We start from the raw sequence: 15,593 nt of genomic DNA on the forward strand, positions 1-15,593 counted from the left end.
ATACTGTTACAAAATGAGGAGGGGGTGCATCTAGGTGGCAGAGTGGTTTGAGCCAGGAGGTCTTGGATTCAGGCAATTTCTAGTTCTGCAACCCTGGGCAAGTCACTTAACCCTCATTGCCTATCCCTTATTGCTTTTCTGCCTTGGTACCAGAATTCATTGATTCTAAGACTTTAGGCAAAGATTTAAAAAGAAAAAAAAAGGTAAAGACTTTGGATTTAGATTTAGAGGAAGTGAGTTTGATTTCTGTGTGTATATGAAATATTTACATATATATGTGTAGGCATATCATGAAATTTCCTAATTATATCAAATTTTTAACAATTTAAAAATGTTGAGTTCTAAATTCTTCTCTTCCTGCTATTTTCTCTTCCTTGAGAAGGCAAGCAATTCAATATTGATTAAATATGTGAAGTCATGGAAACCATATTCCACATTAGCCATGTTGCAAATGAAAACTGAAAAACAAGGAAAATTCAGAAATTTTTAAAAAGTAGTTCTCTCTGGAGGTGAAGAACAGTTTTCATTATGGATCCTTTAGAATCATCTGGAATCATTATCTTGATCAGAATGAATATCTTTCATAGTGTGTCATCCTAATAATATTGCAGTTGTTGTGCATACTGTTTTTGTAGGAATTGAGTTTGAATTGAAACTCCCACCCATTACCTGGGTGTCCCTGGGAAAACCACTTTGTTTCTTCCCTTGTAAAAGGACGGTTTGGGATCAGATTTTTCTCTTAAAGTCCTTTTCTGTTTCTAATTTCATAAATAAATATTTCAAGAATACTGAAACTGCATATATACAGATCATGTAACTGGTATCAGAGCTGTTAACATGGCAATAGACAAAAATGCCACATATTGAATAAGAAGATTATTTCTACTACTATTTACACCTGCTAACTTATGAATAAACACACATACATATATCTAAAAATATAAGAAAATTGCTTGACTCATGGAAATACATAATACATGCACCATGTGAATTAAACCTAATTTTGAAACATTAAAACCTATTTCCTGTAGAGAAAACAGAGATGCTGCTGAGGATGGTACTAACATTTATAATGACTAATAATATTTGGTATTTATGTCACCTTTCATCCTTAGTTCAGCTGAATAAACATTAGGGCAGATAAGCACCAAGGAAACCAAGATAATATTAATAATACCTTTCATTTTTATCCCTCAGATTCCAAGTGTTTTATAGCTGTTATGCTCACTTCATTCCTAGAAGGTGGTGGTTATGCTTCTGACAAAATGATTGTGTTAAGCTTATTCTACAAGGCTCAGCTAAGATGAGAATTCAAATGTTTCAGTTCACAAATGTCTTCAAATCAGCTTTGATCAGTGATTTGTGCAAAGGATCCCCAAACGATGAGACTTGAGAGATTATTTAGCTTCATTTGTAAAATAAAGAAATGAAGCTAAATAATTTGTAAAACTTGAAATAATGGCCATTCGTCTCTGTATTTTGTTTGATTTTATTTTTATAGCTAGGTGGCACAGTGAATAGAGTGCTGGGCCTGGAGTGAGACTCATCTTTGTGAGTTCAAAGCTGGCCTCAGAGACTTGCTAGCTGGATGACCCTAGGAAAGTTGCTTAATTTTGTTTGCCTCAGTTTCCTCATCTGTAAAATGAGCCAAAGAAGGAAGTGGTAAACCATTCTAGTATCTTTGCAAAGAAAACCCCATGGAGTCGTGAAGAGTTTCAGCTAAAACAACTGAACAATCACTAAGAAGTACAAACACTGTGTAGGCTGATTTTTTTTAATGCTATTTACAAAGTTTTGAGTTCATGCTCCAGTATTTTTGTAATGCCTGTATTGGTTTCTCCTGCCTCCCAGGGAACAACTGAGATTTTAAGAGAAGGAGAAGTTGTAGTCCCTACATTTAAGGAACTTTCATGCCCTATGAGTAGATAAGGGAAAGGAAAAAAATATATTAATTTGTTTTTTTAAGTATATACATGAGAGTGTACTTAGTATGGAAATGCTCTTCTCCAGAGTATTTTAGCAACTTGGCTATAATAGTTTTAGGACCCTGGAAGCACTAAGATTTTAAGTGACTTACCCACAGTTATGTAGTGACAGTATTAAAGGCAAGACTTACCTCCCTGACTCAAACTTCTTTCTGATTTGAAAGCCAGCCAGCCCTTTTATCAGTGCACTAGAATACTGATTCTCAGTGGATTGAGATTAAATTCATTCTAAATAAAGGGCTTCATGCTGATGTCTTTAAATAGGACTTTCAGGATGTAATTCCAAATAGAAATCTCTATTTTTTAAAATAATCTAGATCTTGGTTATGAAATCACAAGATCAGAGTTAGACTTTGAATTGATTTTAAAAGCCATAAAGTATATCAATCTCATTTGAAAAATGTGGAAAAAAATAAATTAAAAAGCAAATTGACTTTGTCCAGAATCACACAGGTAGAAAACGTCTGCTTAAGGGTTTGAACCAAGGTTTTCTTGGCTCCAGCTTCAGTATTTCAGCCTTTCTGACATAAATTGAAGATAAAGAAGGGCAGAATTTATGGTTTTGGAATTTCTCTGTTAGATTGTAAGTTCCTTGAGGCTAGGGATTGTCATTTTTCTCTTTTTTTATCCCCATGTATGTTTACTGACTGATTTAATGATTGCTGTCCATGTAGACACAAGTTTTTGGTTTCTAGATCAAGAAATTAGTTCTCCATAATAGATCTATATAAAGGACATTCCTTTGTCCTCTCTAGCCCTTGGCAATTCTTTGAATTTCTATTATTCCCTCTCCCTTGCCCCCAACAAACATAGAAAATTTGAAGCTATTTGCTATCTTGCAATCATTATTGTGAAAGTTGAAGGAACTGAATGTTTAGCCATTTTTGCACCTAATTACATTTCTCCTTACTCTACAGGGGAACCCAGACTCAGTAACAACCATAGAGAAAAAGGATTTAAGTCGCCCTTAGTTTGGACCATCTGTCATGAATATGTGACATATGTTTGCTTTGTTTATTCAAGAGCCAAGAGTAAACTGATATACTGAGCTAGAAATCTGTCACTGAGTAGAGGAGGGCCAAATCTCTTGCTACCTGCTTGGTAATGAACAGGTCCACATACAAATGAGTTGATTGGGTTGCCGTCCAGATGACTGAAGCTTCTCCTGATTACAGTTGATTTGTGTGGTGGAATAGAAAGATTTCTACCCATCCTGCCCCCTACTCCAGTTGTCCTCCTCTCCTAACCATATTTATTCTGCCTTCCTTTGAACCCTCATTTCAAAATTTATTCACAGCTTTCACTCCTTTTTCCAATTAAAAATTTTCCAATCCCTCCAACTCCTGATCAAAATGACTAGTTTTAAATGGCCAAAGGATATGAATAGGCAGTTTTCAGATGAAATCAAAGCTATCAATAATAATAGGAAAAAATATTCTAAAGCCCTCTTGATTAGAGAAATACAAATTAAAACAATGCTCAGGTAACACCTCACACCTAGCAGATTGGATAATATATGACAGCAAAGGAAAGTAATAAATGTTGAAGGAGATGAGGCAAAATTAGAACCCACATACATTGTTGGTGGAGTTGTGAACTGATCCAACCATTCTGGAGGACAATTTGGAACGATACCCAAAGGGCTCTAAAACTATAAAACTGGGTCTGTATCCCAAAGAGATGGAAAAAAAGGGGAGGGGAAAGGACCTACTTGTACAAAAATATTTATAGCAGCTCTTTTTGTGGTGGCAAAGAATTGGAAACTAGGGGATGTCCTGTTGGGGAATGGCTGAACAAATTGTGGTATATTTTGGTGATGGATATTGGGCTATGTAAGAAATAATAAGCAGGATGATTTCAGAAAAAGCTGCAAAGATCTGCATGAACTGATGCAGAAGCAGAACTGGAAGCACACTGGAAACAGTAACAGCAATATTGTAAGATGACCAACTATGAAAATCCCACCCTTGCAAGACTTAGAAGGGGGATTGCAGAGGAAGAACTGTTGGGAGGGGGGTGGCATGCGGATCAAAGCATACTCTCTTTCACATCAGTCTATTTCTTTCCATGTCTATTTCATACGAGTGTGCTTTTACAACAACGACCAATATGGAGGCGTGTTTTGCAGGATAACAAAAATAAAATTTTAATTTTAAAAATAACTATTTTCCCCCTCCTTCTCAGTGGCTCCTTGTCTGCTGTGATGGTTTTGCAGGTCGAAAGTGCTGTGGACCACTGTGCCTGGATTCATCTCGTTTACAATGGGAGAGAATGGAGGACATGAAATGGGAATGCCCTAAGACAGATGCAGTCCATTTCTCCAACCCTGTCATTGAGCACATTTTTTTGACTTTCTCTTGAGGCTTACCCCGGCATGGGGGGTGGGGCAGGGAGTGGATTTCAGAAGAGTTTCTGAGGACTAGCGGTCCCCGGGGTGTGCTTGCGTTGAAAGGGAGGAAGAGAGGAGGTGTGTGTGGCCACACACTGGTTTAAGAAGAAGGGGGAAAAAGAAAAAAAAAAACTCTTAGGGCTCAGTATGGGCGTGGTGTATGTTTGTGAGGTCATCACCGCATGGGCTAGGCATATTTGAAAGTCAGAAGGTTCAGTCTCTAGTTTACTGCCAGTCTGCAAAACCCTCGGGAGGGAGAAGGAAGGAGAAACTGTGCGTGTCTGAGTCAATGTGTGAACGTGATGACTGGTTGCACGGGGACGTGGATGAATGTGTGTCTTTAATGAAAGAAAAAAAAAATCTTGATTCAGAGCCCCAAGTGACGTAGGGGAAAAGCACAATAACAACCAACTTTGTGTTCCAAAGGAAAAAAAATGCTATGGTGTGATTTACACAATTCGCCGTCGTCCACTCTTTGTGATTGTGCACTGGGGAAGGGGCGAGTGGGGGCAGGGAGGGAGTAAGGAGTGGGGGTGGGGTGGGGGTGGCGGACGCGGGTGTGTAGCCGGCGCGGGGCTTGCGGTTTGCCTGGATTGGAGTTCTTAGAAGGGTGTGCTCCTGAATGTCTGTGTATGTGCGTGTCCGCTCTAGTGTGTGTTCTGTCCCTCTTTTTTTAGTGTGTGGGGAAGGACGCGGGGAAATCAGGGGGAGGAGGACGTTGTCAGTTTTGTTTGAACCAAAGAGCAATCCCGCACTAACAAACCACATTGCTTCCAATAATCCATTAACATCTGTTCACATGGGGGGGGGGGTGTTGATCGGAAATTGTTCTGGGGGGAAAAAAACAAACAAAACCAGTCCGCGGACATTTCAGAGGGTTACTGTATCTTCTTCTGCGGCGAAGAGCCAAAGCCAGGAGAGGAACAGAAAGGGCGGGAGGGAGGACTCCCCCACCCCCAAAAAGGAGCACATCTGGTCCCTTGCTCCTTAGCTGCAGCTGTATGTAGTCTGTTGATTTCAGGTTGGTGAAAATTTAGAGCAAGTTCTCGGTGGTCTGTTGATCCAAGACCTCTTTTTCGCCTTCTCCCGGTTGCCACTTCTCCAGAACCCAAACGGGATGGTTTTAAGAGCAGTATGAGTGTGTGTTTGTGAGTGTGCAGCTAGGAGGAGGGGCTAGATCTGTAAACTGCTGTCCCAGGGCACTAGTAGGATTTCCTAAAGCAAAGAATATGAGCCCTGCAGGGTTTGCACCTGCTTCTTGCTTAGCAAATCCTTTTTTTCTGCTTGGAGCATTGCACTATGTTGGTGCTGATCAATAGGTCCTCTGGGCTCTTGTTCCCTTTTCCCTGGGCGGCGGCGTTGATGCAATAGAGAGCTCCGGGATTGGGGTGCGTGGAGACGGTTTGAGGGGTATGTGGTATGTTGAACGTCAAGGCGGAAGGACATCGCGGTAATGTTAGAGGCTTTTCAGTGGAGTTTTAAATGAGGCAACTAGTTCCACCTATAGAATAAACTCAGGGGTAGGGAGTAGGGGGTGCAAAGAGGCAGCTAGAGTAGAGCAGGAGCAGACCGGGAAAGAAAAGGGGGGGGAGGGGAGGAGAGAGAGAGAGAGAGAGAGAGAGAGAGAGAGAGAGAGAGAGAGAGAGAGAGAGAGAGAGAGAGAGAGAGAGAGAGAGAGAGAGAGGTGTGTCAGGCGAAGTTCTCAGGAAAAGGGGGCTCCTTCCACATCAGGGCTGGGAATTGTCGCTGCTGCCGCTCCTGCCGCTGCCGCCGCCGCTGCTGCTACTGCTGCTGCTTGCGGCAGATACTATGACTTGGAAGCTGCTTGGAGCTCCGCTCCCAGCCAGCAGAAAGTAACATTATTTATTTAATTCTGTGCATGCATTCAGTCGGCAGCGCTCCTCCGTGGCAGCCGGAACAAGACACCCCTTCGGACTTTTGGGGAAACCTCCTTGGAGATCTATCTCCCTCGGGCTGCCCTCGTGCAGCCTGGGCGCGTTTGCTGCCTTTTCATCTCAAGAAGATCACCCTCCCAGCGAGAAAACAGAGGTGGGGACGGGAATAGAACCCCAGCCAAAGAAAGCTTCCTGAGGCGGGGGAGAGGAGGTTGGGGGTGGGGGAGGTGGGGAGAGAGACAGACAGACAGAAGGAGGAGGAGGAAGAGGAGGAGGAGGAGGTGGGAGGCTCCAGACTCTCTCGCCTCCCATTTCAAAGCTAGCTCTCCCTTTCAGGTTGGGTCGGACCTGAAACCCTAAAAGCGCAGAAATCCCTTCAGCCCCTCGATTGCTTTCGGATCCCTACAGCTAGAGGTGGCGGCTGTGCCTGCGGACGGAGTTTGCTTTTGAACTCGATGGATCTGAACTTTGGGCTGCAGAATCATCAGTGCGGCTGTTGGGGGATCGCTACGTGCTGATCTCCGGCAAGGGACCGCTGCTAATTATTGTTATTTTTTTGTGGGGGGTGACCAGTAGCCGGGCGCTCGGCACGATGTTTCTTGCCACCTTGTACTTCGTGCTGCCGCTCGTGGGTAAGTTGTCTCTTTTCGAATGTGACAAATCTCAGTGTCCCCTCCCCCGCCCCACTCCCAACACAGGGTGGGAATAGCGTGTGTTTGTGTGTAGGGGGTGGGGTTGAAGTTATCGGAGGGGTACTGGATTGCATTATTTATCCTTTAATAGGAACTCCACAGGTTTAGGAAGGGTCCTGTTCTTTCCACCTTTTCCCAGTCAGGGGTTGGGGGGTGGTGTGATTTTGCTTTGATTTTCTGCATTCTTTGACCTTGCCTCAACTGCTCCTGCAGTTTCGTACCCTGTGGTGGGCATCACTGGGTTTTTACTCCGGAGCACTCCCGGGTAATTATGGAAGTGATCGGATTCGGGTTAAAGAGAGGGTGAAAGATATGTTGGAACAACTAACTTACCGGGGAAAACTTTTCCCAATTCGCTTTCCCGCTCAGTGTTCACTACTGGAATAACTGGCTACTTGCGTGCCTCAGTTTACCTAATCTCATCTCTAAAGACCCCCCTCCCCTTCCCCTCCTCCCCCTGACTTTCCATCTGCTTTATAAATCCAAATCATCTCTCACCGCGCCTGCTTCAACCCCAGCGTTCCAGCGCCTTGGCGTGGGCAGTGGGTGTTTTTAACTGGAAGCTTTGAGTAGTGGGTGGGAGGTTTGGGAAAATTTTTTGACTTTTATGCCTAACCCCAAAGGCCTTGAGCCTGAAGCCAAGTTAGTAACCTGGCCTTGCATTCACCCCAGAAAACAGGGGTGGGATTCTACGTTTTGGGGTCCAAAGCGTCGCGCTCCCACAAGTTGAAGGGGGGCAGGCTGGGCTGATCGCTGCCTCACCTTCCCTGGCAGCCTCTCCTCACCAGGGAAGCAAACCCGAATCCCCTACTGGCCCACCGGGCAAACCTGACTCCCCTAGCCATCTCCGTGGGGGAGGACATTGATTTAGGGCCAGGAGGAGAGAAATGGTCCCTAAATGGCCAGCAGGTGGAACGCCCCCGCCCCCACCCCCCCCTACCGCACACATACATTTAAAAGTAATTCCCTGCCCGGGCTGGGATATTTCACTCGAGCCAGAAAGTGGGTGGAAGGCTCTTAAGCCACTCATGAATATACTTAAAACTAGGTTTCCGTTCATAAGAGCAAAGTATGGAGGGGAGGTGGGGGGAGCAGAGTCCATTGGCTGCCACCCAGATCCTGAGCCCTTTCCCCAAAGGGAGCCTCGTGTCTCCTTCTCACCCACCCTTCCCCGTCTTTCCCCTGCGCAGATATTCTTTTGACAGCTGAAGTCAGTGGCGGGGACCACTTGGACTGCGTGAAAGCCAGCGACCAGTGCCTCAAGGAGCAGAGCTGTAGCACCAAGTACAGGACCCTGAGGCAGTGCGTGGCAGGCAAAGAGACCAACTTCAGCCTGACGTCTGGGCTCGAAGCGAAGGATGAGTGCAGGAACGCGATGGAGGCGCTGAAGCAAAAGGCTCTTTACAATTGTCGGTGTAAGAGGGGCATGAAGAAGGAGAAGAACTGTCTGCGTATTTACTGGAGCATGTACCAAAGCTTGCAGGGTAGGGCTCCCCCCACCCCCCTGCACCCGGACTCCTTCAATGAAGCGCCCCGCCCCCACCCCTGCTCTCCCTCACCCATTGCCCCCCCAGAGCCCCTCAGTCACGGATAGGCTGGCCACACTGCATGCAGCAAGCCCAGTCAAAGGGAGCTGACCTCATCCCTCCACTTGGTTGCTGTTCAGCTTGAGAATGAGGACCTTTCATCAGACCCAGGCGACATCAGCAGCTGGTGTTTCCTGCTGCCGAGGCAGTCGTGGTTCTCTTGTTCTTGGGCAATCCATTTGGGATGGTGAGGTTAGGGGGCGTCCTCCCGGGAGACCTAGCCGACCTTTCTAAAGAGATTAGGGTAGGAACAGATGCTGAGGGCCATCCCAAGAAGGGTGAATTTCGCCTTTAGGAGGGCTGGCTTCCACCAAGATCAGTGGACGCCCTTAAGTAAAGAGAATGTGCCTGGAGGGTATTCCTTTTTCCTTCTTGTTCCCATCACTCACAAAATCAGTGGTTCTCCATTCTGAGAAAAGATGCAAATGTTAACTCTAAAAAGACCAGGGATTTTTCCCCCTCTTTTCATTTACTTCCCCCTAAACTGATCCAAGGCAGATTGTAAAAAAGCCATTTGTCATCTTACATGAACATAAGAAAAGTGTCTTGAACCAGCTGGTGTGGTTAAACGTTGGATAACAGAAATAGCTCATTGGAGAAGAAATCCAAGTCACCAGGGCCTATTTCAAGGGGAATTTTCTGTTCTTGAGCCCTATAGAGGCCCTTTGCTTTTGTTGATCTAGCACAGACATCCTGTTCATTCAATCACCCACAGAAACTGTCACCGAACACCCTGCAATATATGAATTTGACCTTGGTTGGCTACCACTTCCATGAAAACTTGGGAACTTTCTTGGAATCTAGAGTTTAATTTCTTCACATCCATGATTAAAGCCGCCCATCACTAATTGTCCCATTTTAAACTTCGGTACCTATTTTTTGGTGACCAGTATAGATTTTTTTTTTTAACTAGTAAATAGAAATGTCTCTTTCCAACCTCATTTCCATTGGCTCCAGGAGGCAGGCAGGACTTGTGATGTCACTAGCTTGTTCCTCTGTGATTTCATTCCATTCCTAGAGTGGGGGAGTTTCTGGCAAGACACACTGGATTGCTCTCCAATGTTTTCATGGCACTCTGGGGAGAGAAAAGAACAACAAAAGAGGAAAGAATTAAAAGAAATAAACAACCCTCAAAGATGAATTTTAAATCTTTGGAAGTCTCAGCATCATTTTTTTTCTGTGCTATAGTTAATAGAATAGCAAGCGCAAATAATGTGTACACAATTATTTTTTAATAGCTCAAGTAGAATTCACTTAAAGACTATAATTTTGAGAACCCCAGATAATCTGCTTTTAAAATAGTCCAATCTTTCTGTTGCTTTTAGGAAATGACTTGCTTGAAGATTCCCCATATGAACCAGTTAACAGCAGATTATCAGATATATTACGACTAGTCCCACACATGCCAGGTAAGCAGATTTATAGTTCTTCATTTACAATGCCAGCTGCCTGTTTCCAATGAACTGGTTTGAATTCTGTTTAATTCTGTGTGAATATAGGCAACAAAAGTAGGATGACATTGTGTATCTGGGAAATTAGAGCTAAGCTGGACAAAGTGTTCTAAGAGGATTTTGTGGTTTTAAAAGTCTAAATAGTAATTGTTTAGTAGTAAGTGGTTGTTCTTAGTGGTCTTTAGTGGGTTTAAAAAATATGATTGGTCAACTCTTGGGAAGGAAATGCCAGTTCTACCTGTAGGTGGCAATCAAATTCCCTTCTTTATCATACAGTAGTAACTGTCTAACACATCATGTATTACTTACATTACAGAAAATTTGAAGATAATCTTTATGGGGGGTTGTTTTTTCCCTCCCTTCACTTTAAAAGGTTAAAAAAATAATCTTTTGCAAAAAAAAAAATCTCTTCAGATTTAAAAAAATCAAGTTTGTACTGTTTTAGAGAACATACTCATGTGCTATCATCTCTAAAAAATATTACCTCAAATTGTATATTTGATATGCAGAGCAGTTTCTGTTTTGGTTTGAATGAAAGTGATATTATTTAAGATTTTCCCAAGTATAATGGAGAGAGAAGTACTTTCTCTGAATGATAGGCATGTTTTAGACAGATGTTGTATTTACTTACTCATTGTTGATATTTCCCATAAGGAGGTCTGGCCATCAAAATGATATGTTACTTCTAACGTAGAGATTGATGTTGAATTTGATGCCATATCATGATAGAACGTGTTGCTGGTGTAGATGCTATATATTCTAAATGCCTAATTTATCTTGTACTGTATGGAAATGGGGGGGGGGGGGAGTGCAGAGAGCCATAGCAATAGCATGCCAGAAAGGAAGGTTCCAAAGCTTAGAGGAAAGGGGTCTCTGTACAATGGGAAGGGGTACAAACATATTTTTGAAAGAAATAGAAATAATTTATATTTTGATTCCTCTTGAAATTCACCTGATTCCAGCAATAGTCATAGAGGAAGAGTTAGAAATACTAGAATTTTCTTGATGGGAGCTCCAGTTTACTGGGAGTTAGATTATGAAAGATCTATTAGAAGATCATCTAAAATCCAAGTCCTTCCTTTTGAAGATGCTGAGGCCCAAAGGGATGAAGTGATTTTATTTTTTGGCCATGATTCTGAGGAAGTAGTAGTCCAGGATTATGAATAAGAGTCTTTTGAATGTCCCCACTAAACCTTGTTGATATTTGGGTCTCTTGTAAAGTTTTGTAGGACCAGCCCTGCCATTGATAGGCTATGGGTATCAAGAAGCTGGAATCTGGAATAAAGAAGAAAGAGGGAGGTTTAGAAAGACTCGGGGGGCTGAGATTTCATTCAGTTTCTGCCACTTACTCTTTGACCTTGAGTCAATAATGTCTGGGACTTGGTTTTCAGATCTTTAAAATGAGAGAAGTATAGACTTGGTGGTCTCTAAGAGTCCTAGCTCTGATGTGTAAGAATTCTAGGATTCTAGGTCAATGGGGAATTGGGGGGTACCTTTCCATCATTTATCTATTCCCTTGTTGTCTTGCGCCTTTTTTTTTGGACTTGTAATTTCACCAGGGTAAGGAGTTTCTTGTGAGAAACTCAGTCTATCAAAGCAGATTTCTCCAGTTTGCTAATTTGTGAATTTTGAGAGGTGCCTGGGGCCCTGAGAGATTTAAAGGGATTGCATAAAGTTATATATCACCAGTATAGGTCAGAAGCAGGAACTGAGCCCCAGTTTTGAGGTCTGTTATCTATATTACTGCTCAGAAAGATGCTGATGCCTTATATTTATTTATGCATTTAAACAAAGTAGTCCTGATTGGCCTTGGAAGATAATAAACTGGTTTTGTGTGAGTATTAACACCAGAAATTCCCCTTACCTGCTAGTTTTTAACCATTCTTTTTTAAAAATGCATCATTTAATCAAGGATGACTTCATGATGAATCCGATGCTAGAGTTTATGGAAAATGTGCCTTTGAAATGCAGTAGTCATGATTGATTGACTAGGTCTGTTAGGAGACAGTGTGTATAATATATATATATTATACACACATATGTGTCAAATATATATTAGTAATAAACTATATATAGTATATATGAGAATAAACTATATAAATAAGATATATATTAGTATATATTTAGTACATATATTTGTAAATATATATATTAGCAAAATATATAGTAATAAAAACAATATATTAGTAAATTATATATAAGTAAAAAAATGATTATATTTGGATATAGAGGCCTAGGATTTGTATCTTGACTGAGTCAATCTGTGTGACTTTTGGAAAAGTCTGTGTGACTTTGGGAAAGTCACTTAACTTCTCTGGGAGACAGATTGTTTTAAAGGCAGAATAATTCATTTCTCTACTGCTGTACCAAATCACAGTGCAACTTCTCTGCTCTTTCTTGGCATGGGTCTTGTAACTTCTCTGGGAGACAGATTCTTTTATCTGCTAATTGAGGAGTTTGGTGTACTAGATAGATGATCAATCACTAAGGTCACTTTTGACCATAGATTCTATGATTTTAAGGCTTCATACCATGATCTACTTTAAGAGGTGATGAGTCTTAGACCCACTGATTTCCTAAACTCCAATGAGCTTGGGGTTTTGTTTAATTAGCTAGTATTTATGTAGCTTTTAGAATTTGTAAAGGACCTTCCATATGGTATCTTGTTTGATCCTCCTGAGCACTGTGTAAAATAGATGCCCTTATTTTGGTGACAGTGTTGCTTTCCTGAAAAAAAAAAATCAAAAGATGCTTTGTTTGATTTTGTTTCTTTGAATAATGTATAGGAGCTGAGCTTGGTATTTTACAGGATGTGTAAAGACAGTAGAGGGGTTGACAAATGTGGCTTTTTTGTTGTTGTTGTTGTTGTTGTTGTTTTTAAGCCCAAATTCTGGTTTTTAGAAGAAATAATCTGTCTTTCAATCCCTCTGCCTGGAGTCTGGGCAGCAGCTTGCTCCTATTGCAGATGTGGAGGCAATCAGAGTTGAAATCCTGCCAAATGTGGCTAAAATGTTTATCTCTCTAACCTTGTATGTGTGCACGTAGACATGTGCTGGCTCTCCCTCCTAAAACACAATCTAGCTGAGTGGCTTTTGTGTCTCCTCCTCTCTTTGTTTGGATCCAACCCCTCAAGTCCACAGCTGACTTTTGTAGTCATTTATTAATTGGCCAAGATCATAGGCCGCTTACCACAGTTGTCAGTGTTGTTAATAAAATACCATGGCAGTGACAGAGGGAAAATGGAAGATTAAACTGATTTCAGAAAATGTGGAGTCTCTGCCCTGAAGGATGTGCAGTATGCCAGAAATCAGATGGTCCAGGCAGAAAAGAATGGGATGATGGTGGGGCCCTGGCAACTTTTTATCTGAAATTTTTAGAGTAATAAGAAATTTGCCTGAGATAAGAGAGATGAGAGCTTTCCAAAGGATAATGCTGATGGTATTTTAGGGGGCTTGATTTTGAGGAAGGGGGTCTTCTGTGGGAATATATAGAGGAGGAGGAGACTGAAGAGGAGGGGGATGGAGGGGTGGATCAGAGGAGTTTCTGAAGACTAGAAAAATTATATTAGTGTTTAAAATCCATGTCACTTTGAATTGCAGCTTTCTGCTCCTTTAACTTCTCCTGGCTTCCCCTTCCTTCCTTTAAAGTAAAAGTATGAGGAGGAGAGAAGTGATCAGTGACTTGGAAGGAAGAGGAACCTGCTGGTAGAATTTTGGAAACCTTGGAAGGGGTGAAAGAAAAACAATGAGAAATTGTGAAAGTACAGGGTTTGCCTGCCTAGGGGATCCTGAGGAAGTCTGATCAGGAAGGAAGAGGATATAAATGTCTTTATTTTGTAGAAAAGAGGAAAGAAGAAATAGAGATTTTAGACAATTAATGTGGAGATTGGAAGTTTCTATTCTGTCTTAAATTTCTATACATGAAATTTCTTATTTGGAAAATAGCAGCCTGGCAGGTAAAGGAGAAAAAAAATGGTTAAGAGAAAGGGATGCTCAAGTTGGAAAATACTGAATTGAATGGATGCAAGTCCAGGATTCTGATAGGTGTCCTGATGAAGTTACTTTAGCAAGTTCAAATATGGGTCTAGATCCGTATTTCTGCATAGCCTTGAATCTACAGCTGAATTTCCTTTTAAAAGTTTCCCATATTAAGTTATTTTTGTTATGATATACATATGTACATATTGATGGGAATAACAGTGAATATATGCTTATATATGTGATATAGTAGTGAATGCATGCTATATGTGATATAGTAGTGAATAAATAAAATAACTTTGTTTCTGCTTTAATCTACTAGCCTGTTTATTATATTCCTACTCCCTTTTGATTATTTTTTTCTTGAAAAAAATTAAAGGCAGAATAATTCATTTCTCTACTGCTGTACCAAATCACAGTGCAATTTCTCTGCTCTTTCTTGGCATGGGAGAGGGTCTTGTAAAATAGAGGGATGTTTAGGTAAATCTTTTTATCTTAAAAAGTACCTTTAATCTTATACACTGTATGAGAAGATGGGATTGTTAAGGTGAACCTTTTCATTACCCTAAAAAGTACTTTTAAACTTGTACAGAGACTCCTTCTATGTACACTGTATGGGAAGGATATAGCAAGGAAGACTTTTTCTCTCATCCATGGAATTGAGAATATACATATTTTCCACATCCTTCCTATTCATAGACTTAGTGGGATGGAAAGATGAGAGGCTCTTGACATCTGTTCCCCTCACCCCCAAATGCTTTGTACCAAGGAATTTCAAGAGCCACCCATTCATTCATCAAAATTTTCTTGAGCACCCACTATAAGTTAAGCATCATAAGGATTATAAAGATAAATCTGAAATGTTTCAGTCAACCAAAGGCTTGCAGTCTAGCAAAGAAGCTAGGGGAAGAATGTGCTTCTTTGATTGGGGAATTTTTTCCCCAACCCCAAAGGAGAAAGTCTTACAGATTACTTGAGTCACCTGTTATGGACTTTGTGAATTTCTTAGATTTTAGCTGTGTCAATGAAATACTTCTAATTTTGTAGCAATTTTTTAAAGCCTTTAGAACTTGAATGTGTGAATATATTGGATTTTAGCTGTGTGTATGAAATACATCTGAATTTGTATTAAGTTTTTAGAGCCTTTAGGACAAGAAAATGTGAATTTCTTGGATTTTAGCTGTGTGTATGAAGTACTTCTGAATTTGTAGTAAGTTTTTAGAGCCTTTAGGACTTGAAGGTGCCAAGGTAACTCTGGAGTCAGGAGGGCATGCTGATCTAACTCAATAGAAGAGAACATTGAACCATAATGAACCAGGAGACCAGGTTTCAGTCACAACTCTGATACTTTCAGGCTGTCGGACTTGAGGGCAAACCACTTAACCTTTTGAGCCTCTGTTTTCTTATCTGTAAAATGGAAAGGGCATTACTCTCATTATCTCCCTCCAGAGGACCATTCTAAGGAAAGTGGTTTGCAAACCATGAATTGATTGATAAATGTGATAAATGTGAATTATTATTAATCTTGTATTGTAATTCAGTAAAAGGATATAGGGAAATATTCAGTGAAGTGTACAGGTAAACTCTCTGTCTCTCTGTCTCTGTCTCTGTCTCTCTC

General features: G+C 41.3%; 1 protein-coding gene across 6 annotated transcripts in view; it reads left to right on the forward strand.

Annotated features, from left to right (window-relative positions):
- The first annotated feature begins 4,586 nt into the window (after positions 1 to 4,586).
- GFRA1 (GDNF family receptor alpha 1) overlaps positions 4,587 to 15,593 on the forward strand; it is a 301,901-nt gene continuing 290,894 nt past the window's right edge. Inside the window, exons 1-5 of one of the 6 annotated variants that reach the window (XM_056803691.1) lie at positions 4,587 to 4,647; positions 6,264 to 6,423; positions 6,606 to 6,901; positions 8,152 to 8,445; positions 9,873 to 9,956. In XM_056803691.1, coding sequence (XP_056659669.1) covers positions 6,862 to 6,901; positions 8,152 to 8,445; positions 9,873 to 9,956 — 418 coding nt within the window. In that variant the 5' untranslated portion in view covers positions 4,587 to 4,647; positions 6,264 to 6,423; positions 6,606 to 6,861. Of the gene's footprint in view, positions 4,648 to 5,375; positions 5,396 to 5,754; positions 5,825 to 6,263; positions 6,424 to 6,605; positions 6,902 to 8,151; positions 8,446 to 8,595; positions 8,735 to 9,872; positions 9,957 to 15,593 lie in introns of those variants that run through there. The other 5 variants (XM_056803694.1, XM_056803693.1, XM_001377468.4 and 2 more) reach the window with 5 other exon arrangements.

The sequence above is a fragment of the Monodelphis domestica genome, chromosome 1 (assembly GCF_027887165.1).
Source record: "Monodelphis domestica isolate mMonDom1 chromosome 1, mMonDom1.pri, whole genome shotgun sequence".
Taxonomy (NCBI): Eukaryota; Metazoa; Chordata; class Mammalia; order Didelphimorphia; family Didelphidae; genus Monodelphis; species Monodelphis domestica.